Source organism: Pseudophryne corroboree (assembly GCF_028390025.1).
Source record: "Pseudophryne corroboree isolate aPseCor3 chromosome 3 unlocalized genomic scaffold, aPseCor3.hap2 SUPER_3_unloc_37, whole genome shotgun sequence".
Taxonomy (NCBI): domain Eukaryota; kingdom Metazoa; phylum Chordata; class Amphibia; order Anura; family Myobatrachidae; genus Pseudophryne; species Pseudophryne corroboree.
Window position 1 is genome coordinate 1,017,833 of NW_026967527.1, and position 15,708 is coordinate 1,033,540.

Here is a 15,708-nt window from a genome sequence, read left to right on the forward strand (position 1 = left end):
ACAGCATGAACAAATTGGGTAGAATAATTTTGATCATTTAAAGACTGTCCACGCCGCACCGGAAGTAAGGGGATGACCACTTCCGGAAATCCCGTTCTTATCTTTATTGACATTTGGCTTATTTTTGTGATTATTATTATTGTGTTAGGATATATATTATAGTATAAGAGTAAGAACCTGGATTTAGAACATATATATATTATATATCATCTGGAGATGCTATTTTCTCTATATCAAAATTGACCTTGTGACCCGGATGTAAATCTAAACATTGCTTTAAATAGCTCATCCATGTTAGTGCTTGTCATGCAGCCTTGATGAAGGGAGGTATCCCGAAACGCGTCGGCACTGTATGACAAGCAAATCACAGGAAGCTTTACCAGACAGACGAAGCGTTGTGGACGTTGGAGTACTGGTTCCGGAGCCGTTATCTCCCCTGGGCAACATCTTATGTGCACTCACTTCATCCATTCTGGTAAACCTCCACCTTTACTTGACTCCTGGACTTATAATATTATCAGTATCAAGCAGTCAACATGAATTTTAAAGCTAACTTTTAAACACCTGTATTATTCTGCTCTCTGGTAATTTTCCATTCATTACCAAAAATTTGGAGCCTATATCATTATTATTTTTTACCTTATCCGTCATTGTTTCTGTATTAAAACCTTCTATTTTAAACGTATTACACTATATATGTTCATTTTTCTCCCACATATGGATCAATGTGATATGAATATGCGGTAAAACCCACGCCTAGAAGCTCTATAAGGGAAGTACTATTCTACATTTTTTTCACCAATTAGCGCACACCATCTGGTCTAAACTTTTTTCTGTTCAATTGAATATACTTTGGTCGAATTGCAGCATTTGTATCAATGCAAAAAAGTCGAATTTGTCAAAAGTCGAATTTCAAAAAGTTGAATTTTGAAAGTCCGTTTTTTTGACGGAAAGTACTGAATTGCATTGACTAATTATTTTTTTTTGGCAAAAAAGTCCAGTTTTTCGCCAATTTCGGAATTTGACAGCAATTGCATATACCCCCAAGAATCTCAGCGGCGGAACAGTGGGCGAAAGCAGATCATGACAAATCGGGACCACAGGCATTTAGGGCGCCTAGCAACCACCAATCGTTACAAACCCATCAGGAACTGCTCCAACAGTACAATGCCGGACCCAGCCAAACAGTCCCACAGTCCCAGATCTGGTGAATTGGAGGGCCACGTGAGATGTGGCACATCAGACTGGTGCTCTGAAAACCAATCCAAGCCTTTTGGCCACTGTTTTGCCGCTGAGAGCATACATAAAGGTTAACACTAATGCGATAGCTGTTTTTATGGTAATTATTTTGAGCCATAGAGTAGGACCTGCAGTATAGTGGGGTCACTTGTCAGGGGCTGCAGGCTTAAATGCACTGAGCAATACATGAACTAAAACTCCACTGTTTATTATTGTTAGTTAAAATAGTGAGTGCAAGACACATTTATGTATGTAGTAAGGCTACTGGGAGACCTTAGATTGAGCAATATTGGATCTGGCCATTACATTCCCTAAAGTCATAACCTCAGAACTGCACAGAGCAGGAACTATTATTCACAAGTAATTAGGAATGTGTTCATCATGAACAAGTCCACAATTACTGTCTGAAGGTTACACAATTATTTCAAGTCTACACAACTGATATTTGAGAATAAAGCCTTTAACAGAAAACACCCCTGAAGAAGTCACTATTGACGAAACGCGTTGGAAGACACGCAATTTGGATTTAGAGTGAATTGGAGTGAATAAGAACAAGCACGCCCATGCAAGGGTGACAACAAGTGCAAAACGCTTGTCTTATGATTATACAGATGTGTACTTGTGATAAGCTTTTAATCTGTTTTACTTGAAGTTCTAGATTCAAATTTCATTTTATTTCTCAATCTTATACGAATTGTATTTGGTGATCTCAGGTCTACTGTATAGCAGGAAATGTATCATAACTGTATCATCTAACAAAATGCATATAAATTGGGAACTCCACAAAAAACAATACTAATTATATTATATACATACATACATATATACACATTTATATATAATCACTAATAATAAACTTCTGCTTGTTATTTGTAATACTGTTGTGTGTAATATCTCTCTACATGTGATGTTTGCCATGGATAGCCTTGTGTTATAAACACCCAACTGAGAACAGGGCTGATGGCGGAGGAAGGTGTAGGATAAGAGATTGCTGTAGTGACTGAGCAATGAGAATATGTGACTTCTGTAATAAGTGTTTATTACTCACCTGTGCTGATATCTGTAGGGATCTCCTCCTCCTTACACTGCTGATCACCCCTCACATACGTCTCTTCTTCTCCATCTATATCTTCTGCCTTCATATCAGTCATATACGTCTCTTCTTTTCCCTCTGTATCTTCTGCCTTTATATCAGTCACATACGTCTCTTCTTCTCCCTCTGTATCTTCTGCCTTTATATCAGTCACATACGTCTCTTCTTCTCCCTCTATATCTTCTGCCTTTATATCAGTCACATACGTCTCTTCTTCTCCCTTTATATCTTCTGCCTTCATATCAGTCACATACTTCTCTTCTTTTCCCTCTGTATCTTCTGCCTTTATATCAGTCACATACGTCTCTTCTTCTCCCTCTGTATCTTCTGCCTTTATATCAGTCACATACGTCTCTTCTTCTCCCTCTATATCTTCTGCCTTCATATCAGTCACATACATCTCTTCTTCTCCGCCTATATCTTCTTCCTTTATATCAGTCACATACGTCTCTACTTCTACCTCTGTACCTTCTGCCTTTATATCAGTCACATACGTCTCTTCTTCTCCCTCTATATCTTCTGCCTTCATATCAGTCACATACGTCTCTTCTCCCTCTATATCTTCTGCCTTTAGATCAGTCACATACGTCTCTTCTTCTCCCTCTATATCTTCTGCCTTCATATCAGTCACATACGTTTCTTCTTCTCCCTCTGTATCTTCTGCCTTTATATCAGCCACATACGTCTCTTCTTCTCCCTCTATATCTTCTACCTTTATATCAGTCACATACGTCTCTTCTTCTCCCTCTGTATCTTCTGCCTTTATATCAGTCACATACGTCTCTTCTTCTCCCTCTATATCTTCTGCCTTCATATCAGTCACATACGTCTCTTCTTCTCCCTCTGTATCTTCTGCCTTTATATCAGTCACATACGTCTCTTCTTCTCCTTCTATATCTTCTGCCTTTATATCAGTCACATACGTCTCTTCTTCTTCCTCTATATCTTCTGCCTTTATATCAGTCAAATACGTCTCTTCTTCTCCCTCTGTATCTTCTGCCTTTATATCAGCCACATACGTCTCTTCTTCTCCCTCTACATCTTCTGACTTTATATCAGACAGACGTTCTTCCTAAATAACCCAAAAAACAAATAAAATGGCATTTGCATAGTGTTAGATTAAACTGAGGTGAAACAGTATAATATCAGTGTATAATACACACAGCTCCTCTACAGATCATATAGTGACAGTCACTTTGGTATATTGGGGAGACCCAAAATTCCACCTACCTGATCCTCCTGTGGGATCCTGTGATTCTCCTCTGTACAATCCTCGGAATACAGAGGACGGGGACATCTCTCTGGGGTATCTCTGTTACTGGGCCCATCTGTAGGAGACACACAGTGACTGAGTACAGTGTATATATGTGATTATCAGGTGATGTGTGTATATAGGGGGTCCCCATACCTGCTCTCCCCTGTACAATACATGACAGTCTCCTCTTACCCAGTGATGTGAGGGGTCGGTGATTCTCCATCATCACGTCCTTGTACAGACCCCTGTGTTCCTCTATATACTCCCCCTTCTGCATGGAGACATAGACAGTGACATCTTGACACATTATATAGGAACCTGACACAAACAGTGATACAGTCATCACCCAGACACATCCCCTGGTGTAACTGTATAATGTCCCATTCCCAGCAGTCACCTCTCCAGTCATCACCCAGACACGTCCCCTGGTGTTACTGTATAATGCCCCATTCCCAGCAGTCACCTCTCTAGTCATCACCCAGACACATACCCTGGTGTTACTGTATAATGCCCCATTCCCAGCAGTCACCTCTCCAGTCATCACCCAGACACATACCCTGGTGTTACTGTATAATGTCCCATTCCTAGCAGTCACCTCTCCAGTCATCACTCAGACACGTCCCCTGGTGTTACTGTATAATGTCCCATTCCCAGCAGTCACCTCTCCACTCATCACCCAGACACATCCCCTGGTGTTACTGTATAATGTCCCCTTCCCAGCAGTCACCTCTGCAGTTATCACCCGGACACATCCCCTGGTGTTACTGTATAATGTCTCATTCCCGGCAGTCTACTCTCCAGTCATCACCCAGACACGTTCCCCGGTGTTACTGTATAATGACCCATTCACGGCAGTTAACTCCCCAGTCATCACCCAGACACATCCCCCGGTGTTACTATATAATGCCCCATTCCCAGCAGTCACCTCTCCAGTCATCACCCAGACACCTCTCCCGGTGTTACTGTATAATGTCCCATTCCCAGCAGTCACCTCTCCAATCATCACCCAGACACGTCCCTCTGTGTTACTGTATAATGTCCCATTCCCAGCAGTCACCTCTCCAGTCATCACCCAGACACATCCCCCGGTGTTACTGTATAATGCCCCATTCCCAGCAGTCACCTCTCCAGTCATCACCCGGACACATCCCCTGGTGTTACTGTATAATGTCTCATTCCCGGCAGTCTACTCTCCAGTCATCACCCAGACACATCCCCCGGTGTTACTGTATAATGCCCTATTCCCAGCATTTACTTCCAGTCATCACCCGGACACATCCCCTGGTGTTTCTGTATAATGTCCCTTTCCCAGCAGTCACCTCTCCAGTTATCACCCAGACACATCCCCTGGTGTTACTGTATAATTCCCTATTCCCAGCAGTCACTTCCACAGTAATCACCCGGACACATCCCCTGGTGTTTCTGTATAATGTCCCTTTCCCAGCAGTCACCTCTCCAGTCATCACCCAGACACATCCCCCGGTGTTACTGTATAATGTCCCATTCCCAGCAGTCACCTCTCCAGTCATCACCCAGACACGTCTCCTGGTGTTACTGTATAATGTCCATTCACAGCAGTCACCTCTCCAGTCATCACCCAGCCACATCCCCTGGTGTTACTGTATAATGTCCCATTCCCCATTCCCAGCAGTCACCTCTCCAGTCATCACCCAGACACATCCCCCGGTGTTACTGTATAATGCCCCATTCCCAGCAGTCACCTCTCCAGTCATCACCCGGACACATCCCCTGGTGTTTCTGTATAATGTCCCTTTCCCAGCAGTCACCTCTCCAGTCATCACCCAGACACATCCCCTGGTGTTACTGTATAATGTCCCATTCCCCATTCCCAGCAGTCACCTCTCCAGTCATCACCCAGACACATCCCCCGGTGTTACTGTATAATGCCCCATTCCCAGCAGTCACCTCTCCAGTCATCACCCGGACACATCCCCTGGTGTTTCTGTATAATGTCCCTTTCCCAGCAGTCACCTCTCCAGTCATCACCCAGACACATCCCCTGGTGTTACTGTATAATGCCTCATTCACAGCAGTCACCTCTCCAGTCATCACTCAGACACGTCCCCTGGTGTTACTGTATAATGTCCCATTCCCAGCAGTCACCTCTCCACTCATCACCCAGACACATCCCCTGGTGTTACTGTATAATGTCCCCTTCCCAGCAGTCACCTCTGCAGTTATCACCCGGACACATCCCCTGGTGTTACTGTATAATGTCTCATTCCCGGCAGTCTACTCTCCAGTCATCACCCAGACACGTTCCCCGGTGTTACTGTATAATGACCCATTCACGGCAGTTAACTCCCCAGTCATCACCCAGACACATCCCCCGGTGTTACTATATAATGCCCCATTCCCAGCAGTCACCTCTCCAGTCATCACCCAGACACCTCTCCCGGTGTTACTGTATAATGTCCCATTCCCAGCAGTCACCTCTCCAATCATCACCCAGACACGTCCCTCTGTGTTACTGTATAATGTCCCATTCCCAGCAGTCACCTCTCCAGTCATCACCCAGACACATCCCCCGGTGTTACTGTATAATGCCCCATTCCCAGCAGTCACCTCTCCAGTCATCACCCGGACACATCCCCTGGTGTTACTGTATAATGTCTCATTCCCGGCAGTCTACTCTCCAGTCATCACCCAGACACATCCCCCGGTGTTACTGTATAATGCCCTATTCCCAGCATTTACTTCCAGTCATCACCCGGACACATCCCCTGGTGTTTCTGTATAATGTCCCTTTCCCAGCAGTCACCTCTCCAGTCATCACCCAGACACATCCCCTGGTGTTACTGTATAATTCCCTATTCCCAGCAGTCACTTCCACAGTAATCACCCGGACACATCCCCTGGTGTTTCTGTATAATGTCCCTTTCCCAGCAGTCACCTCTCCAGTCATCACCCAGACACATCCCCCGGTGTTACTGTATAATGTCCCATTCCCAGCAGTCACCTCTCCAGTCATCACCCAGACACGTCTCCTGGTGTTACTGTATAATGTCCATTCACAGCAGTCACCTCTCCAGTCATCACCCAGCCACATCCCCTGGTGTTACTGTATAATGTCCCATTCCCCATTCCCAGCAGTCACCTCTCCAGTCATCACCCAGACACATCCCCCGGTGTTACTGTATAATGCCCCATTCCCAGCAGTCACCTCTCCAGTCATCACCCGGACACATCCCCTGGTGTTTCTGTATAATGTCCCTTTCCCAGCAGTCACCTCTCCAGTCATCACCCAGACACATCCCCTGGTGTTACTGTATAATGTCCCATTCCCCATTCCCAGCAGTCACCTCTCCAGTCATCACCCAGACACATCCCCCGGTGTTACTGTATAATGCCCCATTCCCAGCAGTCACCTCTCCAGTCATCACCCGGACACATCCCCTGGTGTTTCTGTATAATGTCCCTTTCCCAGCAGTCACCTCTCCAGTCATCACCCAGACACATCCCCTGGTGTTACTGTATAATGCCTCATTCACAGCAGTCACCTCTCCAGTCATCACCCAGACACATCCCCTGGTGTTACTGTATAATGTCTCATTCCCGGCAGTCTACTCTCCAGTCATCACCCAGACACATCCCCCGGTGTTACTGTATAATGCCCCATTCCCAGCAGTCACCTCTCCAGTCATCACCCATACACCTCCCCCGGTGTTACTGTATAATGTCCCATTCCCAGCAGTCACCTCTCCAGTCATCACCCAGACACGTCCCCCGGTGTTACTGTATAATGCCTTATTCCCAGCATTTACTTCCACAGTCATCACCCGGACACATCCCTTGGTGTTACTGTATAATGCCCTATTCCCAGCAGTCACTTCCACAGTCATCACCAGGACACATCCCCTGGTGTTTCTGTATAATGTCCCTTTCCCAGCAGTCATCTATCCAGTCATCAACCAGACACATCCCCCGGTGTTACTGTATAATGTCCCATTCCCAGCAGTCACCTCTCCAGTCATCACCCAGACACGTCCCCTGGTGTTACTGTACAATGTCCCATTCCCAGCAGTCACCTCTCCAGTCATCACCCAGACACATCCCCCGGTGTTACTGTATAATGCCCTATTCCCAGCATTTACTTCCACAGTCATCACCTGGACACATCCCCTGGTGTTTCTGTATAATGTCCCTTTCCCAGCAGTCACCTCTCCAGTCATCACCCGGACACATCCCCTGGTGTTACTGTATAATGTCTCATTCCCGGCAGTCTACTCTCCAGTCATCACCCAGACACGTCCCCCGGTGTTACTGTATAATGCCCCATTCCCAGCAGTCACCTCTCCAGTCATCACCCAGACACCTCTCCCGGTGTTACTGTATAATGTCCCATTCCCAGCAGTCACCTCTCCAGTCATCACCCAGACACGTCCCCTGGTGTTACTGTACAATGTCCCATTCCCAACAGTCACCTCTCCAGTTATCACCCAGACAGATCCCCTGGTGTTACTGTATAATGCCCTATTCCCAGCAGTCACTTCCACAGTCATCACCAGGACACATCCCCTGGTGTTTCTGTATAATGTCCCTTTCCCAGCAGTCATCTATCCAGTCATCAACCAGACACATCCCCGGTGTTACTGTATAATGTCCCATTCCCAGCAGTCACCTCTCCAGTCATCACCCAGACACATCCCCCGGTGTTACTGTATAATGCCCTATTCCCAGCATTTACTTCCACAGTCATCACCTGGACACATCCCCTGGTGTTTCTGTATAATGTCCCTTTCCCAGCAGTCACCTCTCCAGTCATCACCCGGACACATCCCCTGGTGTTACTGTATAATGTCTCATTCCCGGCAGTCTACTCTCCAGTCATCACCCAGACACGTCCCCCGGTGTTACTGTATAATGCCCCATTCCCAGCAGTCACCTCTCCAGTCATCACCCAGACACCTCTCCCGGTGTTACTGTATAATGTCCCATTCCCAGCAGTCACCTCTCCAATCATCACCCAGACACGTACCCCGGTGTTACTGTATAATGTCCCATTCCCAGCAGTCACCTCTCCAGTCATCACCCAGACACGTCCCCTGGTGTTACTGTACAATGTCCCATTCCCAGCAGTCACCTCTCCAGTCATCACCCAGACACATCCCCCGGTGTTACTGTATAATGCCCTATTACCAGCATTTACTTCCACAGTCAACACCCGGACACATCCCCTGGTGTTTCTGTATAATGTCCCTTTCCCAGCAGTTACCTCTCCAGTCATCACCCAGACACGTCTCCTGGTGTTACTGTATAATGTCCCATTCCCAGCAGTCACTTCCACAGTCATCACCCGGACACATCCCCTGGTGTTTCTGTATAATGTCCCTTTCCCAGCAGTCACCTCTCCAGTCATCACCCAGACACGTCTCCTGGTGTTACTGTATAATGTCCCATTCCCAGCAGTCACCTCTCCAGTCATCACCCAGACACATCCCCTGGTGTTACTGTATAATGCCCCATTCCCCATTCCCAGCAGTCACCTCTCCAGTCATCACCCAGACACATCCCCCGGTGTTACTGTATAATGCCCCATTCCCAGCAGTCACCTCTCCAGTCATCACCCGGACACATCCCCTGGTGTTTCTGTATAATGTCCCTTTCCCAGCAGTCACCTCTCCAGTCATCACCCAGACACATCCCCTGGTGTTACTGTATAATGCCCCATTCACAGCAGTCACCTCTCCAGTCATCACCCAGACACATCCCCTGGTGTTACTGTATAATGTTCCATTCCCAGCAGTCACCTCTCCAGTCATCACCCAGACACGTCTCCTGGTGTTACTGTATAATGTCCCATTCCCAGCAGTCACCTCTCCAGTCATCACCCAGACACATCCCCCGGTGTTACTGTATAATGCCCCATTCCCAGCAGTCACCTCTTCAGTCATCACCCGGACACATCCCCTGGTGTTACTGTATAATGTCTCATTCCCGGCAGTCTACTCTCCAGTCATCACCCAGACACGTTCCCCGGTGTTACTGTATAATTACCCATTCACGGCAGTTAACTCCCCAGTCATCACCCAGACACATCCCCCGGTGTTACTGTATAATGCCCCATTCCCAGCAGGCACCTCTCCAGTCATCACCCAGACACCTCCCCCGGTGTTACTATATAATGTCCCATTCCCAGCAGTCACCTCTCCAATCATCACCCAGACACGTCCCCTGGCGTTACTGTACAATGTCCCATTCCCAGCAGTCACCTCTCCAGTCATCACCCAGACACATCCCCCGGTGTTACTGTATAATGTCTTATTCCCAGCATTTACTTCCACAGTCATCACCCGTACACATCCCCTGGTGTTACTGTATAATGTCCCCTTCCCAGCAGTCACCTCTCCAGTCATCACACAGACACATCCCCTGGTGTTACTGTATAATGCTCCATTCCCAGCAGTCACCTCTCCAGTCATCACCCAGACACATCCCCCTGTGTTACTGTATAATGCCCCATTCCCAGCAGTCACCTCTCCAGTCATCACCCGGACACATCCCCTGGTGGTACTGTATAATGTCTCATTCCCGGCAGTCTACTCTCCAGTCATCACCCAGACACGTTCCCCGGTGTTACTGTATTGTCACAACTGAGGGCCTGAGCTGACGGGAGGCAGCCTCAGTTGTAGGGGCTGAGATGTACCGGAACCTGGGAGGTTGTATCAGACCCCTGGACATGTAAGTAACATGAATAATAACTGCCCGAAGGCGTGACCACGACAACTTGGATAAAAGTCAATGATGTTTATTATGACAACTCCGCAACACAGCAGCAGTAAAAGAAAACGTAAAAGTCAGCAAAGAATAAATACAGTTCCTGAGTACTACAGGATGGCAGGAGCCACAGGGCACTGGTAGTGTGAGATAGTTCTTATGATCTTCTAGATGGAAAGTCCTTACCAGGCCCGACTGTAGCAATGGAGATAACCCAGGATTGTGCCAGCTGGTGTTCCAGGAAAAGCTGGGTTGCTGAAGGTAAAACAGCTGCTGTGGATACTGGCTGGAACCAGACTGTTGTTAGCACGGAGTGGATACTGGCTGGAACCAGTTAAATAATAAATGAACTTGGGAGCGATGAAATATGAACTGAAATGTAGAACTTGAGAGCGGAGAAATAATAATACCGGTGGAGAGTGGTAAAGTGTAGAAAGGACACCGGCCCTTTAAGGGAAGCTGTACTCTGCTGGAAGCTGAGCTGGAAGCAGGTAATGTTGTAGCTGGAAACAGATGAATCCACAATGGATTGGAGAGTCAGGCTAAACCGCAGGTGGAATGCTGGTGCGGGTCTCTATGGTGGAAGTCTTGAGACAGGAGCTGGAACCTGGAAGACAATCACAGGAGAGAGACAAACAGGAACTAGGTTTGACAACCAAAGCACTGACGTCTTCCTTGCTCAGGTACAGCTTACTTATACCTGCAGCAAGGAAGGGGTTGGCTAGGCAATTATGCAAATCAACAATACAGACAGCAGATTGGTGGAAATGATCAGATGACAGAATCCAAGATGGCTGCGCCCATGCAGACACTTGGAGGGAAGTTTGGTTTGTAATCCATGTGGTCTGGGAAACAGTAATGGCGGCGCCGGCCACCGGAGACAGGAGACGCCAGGCTGATAGATGCACATTTAACCACGCGGGCACAGCGGAGGCTGCGGCTGATGAAAACACCACTCTGACACTCTGCATGTGGAAACTCAGGAACAGCGGAATCCGGTCCTGGAACACTGAGCCCGCCTTAGGAGGCATCTGAAGGGTAAGTAATGGCGTCCAGATACCCGGATCGTGACATGTATAATGCGCCATTCCCAGCAGTCACCTCTCCAGTCATCACCCAGACACGTCTCCTGGTGTTACTGTATAATGTCCCATTCACAGCAGTCACCTCTCCAGTCATCACCCAGACACATCCCATGGTGTTACTGTATAATGCCCCATGCCCCATTCCCAGCAGTCACCTCTCCAGTCATCACCCAGACACATCCCCCGGTGTTACTGTATAATGCCCCATTCCCAGCAGTCACCTCTCCAGTCATCACCCGGACACATCCCCTGGTGTTTCTGTATAATGTCCCTTTCCCAGCAGTCACCTCTCCAGTCATCACCCAGACACATCCCCTGGTGTTACTGTATAATGCCCCATTCACAGCAGTCACCTCTCCAGTCATCACCCAGACACATCCCCTGGTGTTACTGTATAATGTTCCATTCCCAGCAGTCACCTCTCCAGTCATCACCCAGACACGTCTCCTGGTGTTACTGTATAATGCCCCATTCCCAGCAGTCACCTCTCCAGTCATCACCCGGACACATCCCCTGGTGTTACTGTATAATGTCTCATTCCCGGCAGTCTACTCTCCAGTCATCACCCAGACACGTTCACCGGTGTTACTGTATAATGACCCATTCACGGCAGTTAACTCCCCAGTCATCAGCCAGACACATCCCCCGGTGTTTCTGTATAATGCCCCATTCCCAGCAGGCACCTCTCCAGTCATCACCCAGACACCTCCCCCGGTGTTACAATATAATGTCCCATTCCCAGAAGTCACCTCTCCAATCATCACCCAGTCACGTCCCTCTGTGTTACTGTATAATGTCCCATTCCCAGCAGTAACCTCTCCAGTCATAACCCAGACACATCCCCCGGTGTTACTGTATAATGTCCCATTCCCAGCAGTCACCTCTCCAGTCATCACCCGTACACATCCCCTGGTGTTACTGTATAATGTCCCATTCCCAGCAGTCACATCTCCAGTCATCACACAGACACATCCCCTGGTGTTACTGTATAATGCCCCATTCCCAGCAGTCACCTCTCCAGTCATCACCCAGACACATCCCCCTGTGTTACTGTATAATGCCCCATTCCCAGCAGTCACCTCTCCAGTCATCACCCGGACACATCCCCTGGTGGTACTGTATAATGTCCCATTCCCAGCAGTCACCTCTCCAGTCATCACCCAGACACCTCTCCCGGTGTTACTGTATAATGTCCCATTCCCAGCAGTTACCTCTCCAATCATCACCCAGACACGTCCCTCTGTGTTACTGTATAATGTCCCATTCCCAGCAGTCATTTCTCCAGTCATCACCCAGACACATACCCCGGTGTTACTGTATAATGTCCCATTCCCAGCAGTCACCTCTCCAGTCATTACCCAGGCACGTCCCCTGGCGTTACTGTACAATGTCCCATTCCCAGCAGTCACCTCTCCAGTCATCACCCAGACACATCCCCCGGTGTTACTGTATAATGCCCTATTCCCAGCATTTACTTCCACAGTTATCACCCGGACACATCCCCTGATGTTTTTGTATAATGGCCCATTTCCAGCAGTCACCTCTCCAGTCATCACCCAGACACATCCCCTGGTGTTACTGTATAATGCCCTATTCCCAGTAGTCACTTCCACAGTCATCACCCGGACACATCCCCCGGTGTTACTGTATAATGTCCCCTTTCCCAGCAGTCACCTCTCCAGTCATCACCCAGACACGTCCCGTGGTGTTACTGTGTAATGTCCCATTCCCAGCAGTCACCTCTCCAGTCATCACCCAGACACGCCCCCCGATGTTACTGTAAAATGTCCCATTCCCAGCAGTCACCTCTCCAGTCATCACCCAGACACGTCTCCTGGTGTTACTGTATAATGTCCCATTCACAGCAGTCACCTCTCCAGTCATCACCCAGACACATCCCATGGTGTTACTGTATAATGCCCCATGCCCCATTCCCAGCAGTCACCTCTCCAGTCATCACCCAGACACATCCCCCGGTGTTACTGTATAATGTCTTATTCCCAGCATTTACTTCCACAGTCATCACCCGTACACATCCCCTGGTGTTACTGTATAATGTCCCCTTCCCAGCAGTCACCTCTCCAGTCATCACACAGACACATCCCCTGGTGTTACTGTATAATGCTCCATTCCCAGCAGTCACCTCTCCAGTCATCACCCAGACACATCCCCCTGTGTTACTGTATAATGCCCCATTCCCAGCAGTCACCTCTCCAGTCATCACCCGGACACATCCCCTGGTGGTACTGTATAATGTCTCATTCCCGGCAGTCTACTCTCCAGTCATCACCCAGACACGTTCCCCGGTGTTACTGTATTGTCACAACTGAGGGCCTGAGCTGACGGGAGGCAGCCTCAGTTGTAGGGGCTGAGATGTACCGGAACCTGGGAGGTTGTATCAGACCCCTGGACATGTAAGTAACATGAATAATAACTGCCCGAAGGCGTGACCACGACAACTTGGATAAAAGTCAATGATGTTTATTATGACAACTCCGCAACACAGCAGCAGTAAAATAAAACGTAAAAGTCAGCAAAGAATAAATACAGTTCCTGAGTACTACAGGATGGCAGGAGCCACAGGGCACTGGTAGTGTGAGATAGTTCTTATGATCTTCTAGATGGAAAGTCCTTACCAGGCCCGACTGTAGCAATGGAGATAACCCAGGATTGTGCCAGCTGGTGTTCCAGGAAAAGCTGGGTTGCTGAAGGTAAAACAGCTGCTGTGGATACTGGCTGGAACCAGACTGTTGTTAGCACGGAGTGGATACTGGCTGGAACCAGTTAAATAATAAATGAACTTGGGAGCGATGAAATATGAACTGAAATGTAGAACTTGAGAGCGGAGAAATAATAATACCGGTGGAGAGTGGTAAAGTGTAGAAAGGACACCGGCCCTTTAAGGGAAGCTGTACTCTGCTGGAAGCTGAGCTGGAAGCAGGTAATGTTGTAGCTGGAAACAGATGAATCCACAATGGATTGGAGAGTCAAGCTAAACCGCAGGTGGAATGCTGGTGCGGGTCTCTATGGTGGAAGTCTTGAGACAGGAGCTGGAACCTGGAAGACAATCACAGGAGAGAGACAAACAGGAACTAGGTTTGACAACCAAAGCACTGACGTCTTCCTTGCTCAGGTACAGCTTACTTATACCTGCAGCAAGGAAGGGGTTGGCTAGGCAATTATGCAAATCAACAATACAGACAGCAGATTGGTGGAAATGATCAGATGACAGAATCCAAGATGGCTGCGCCCATGCAGACACTTGGAGGGAAGTTTGGTTTGTAATCCATGTGGTCTGGGAAACAGTAATGGCGGCGCCGGCCACCGGAGACAGGAGACGCCAGGCTGATAGATGCACATTTAACCACGCGGGCACAGCGGAGGCCGCGGCTGATGAAAACACCACTCTGACACTCTGCATGTGGAAACTCAGGAACAGCGGAATCCGGTCCTGGAACACTGAGCCCGCCTTAGGAGGCATCTGAAGGGTAAGTAATGGCGTCCAGATACCCGGATCGTGACATGTATAAGGCGCCATTCCCAGCAGTCACCTCTCCAGTCATCACCCAGACACGTCTCCTGGTGTTACTGTATAATGTCCCATTCACAGCAGTCACCTCTCCAGTCATCACCCAGACACATCCCATGGTGTTACTGTATAATGCCCCATGCCCCATTCCCAGCAGTCACCTCTCCAGTCATCACCCAGACACATCCCCCGGTGTTACTGTATAATGCCCCATTCCCAGCAGTCACCTCTCCAGTCATCACCCGGACACATCCCCTGGTGTTTCTGTATAATGTCCCTTTCCCAGCAGTCACCTCTCCAGTCATCACCCAGACACATCCCCTGGTGTTACTGTATAATGCCCCATTCACAGCAGTCACCTCTCCAGTCATCACCCAGACACATCCCCTGGTGTTACTGTATAATGTTCCATTCCCAGCAGTCACCTCTCCAGTCATCACCCAGACACGTCTCCTGGTGTTACTGTATAATGCCCCATTCCCAGCAGTCACCTCTCCAGTCATCACCCGGACACATCCCCTGGTGTTACTGTATAATGTCTCATTCCCGGCAGTCTACTCTCCAGTTATCACCCAGACACGTTCACCGGTGTTACTGTATAATGACCCATTCACGGCAGTTAACTCCCCAGTCATCAGCCAGACACATCCCCCGGTGTTTCTGTATAATGCCCCATTCCCAGCAGGCACCTCTCCAGTCATCACCCAGACACCTCCCCCGGTGTTACAATATAATGTCCCATTCCCAGAAGTCACCTCTCCAATCATCA

At 48.3% G+C, this 15,708-nt stretch overlaps 1 protein-coding gene across 1 annotated transcript; it reads right to left on the minus strand.

The window, feature by feature from the left end:
• Positions 1 to 294: 294 nt before the first annotated feature.
• Positions 295 to 3,864, minus strand: LOC134984117 (acidic leucine-rich nuclear phosphoprotein 32 family member A-like). Its single transcript, XM_063949744.1, has 4 exons — positions 3,780 to 3,864; positions 3,563 to 3,660; positions 3,156 to 3,404; positions 295 to 348 (listed from the first exon to the last, which is right to left on the minus strand). The coding sequence occupies exons 1-4, from the start codon at positions 3,862 to 3,864 to the stop codon at positions 295 to 297; spliced, it is 486 nt and encodes a 161-aa protein (XP_063805814.1).
• Between the last annotated feature and the right edge of the window lie 11,844 nt (positions 3,865 to 15,708).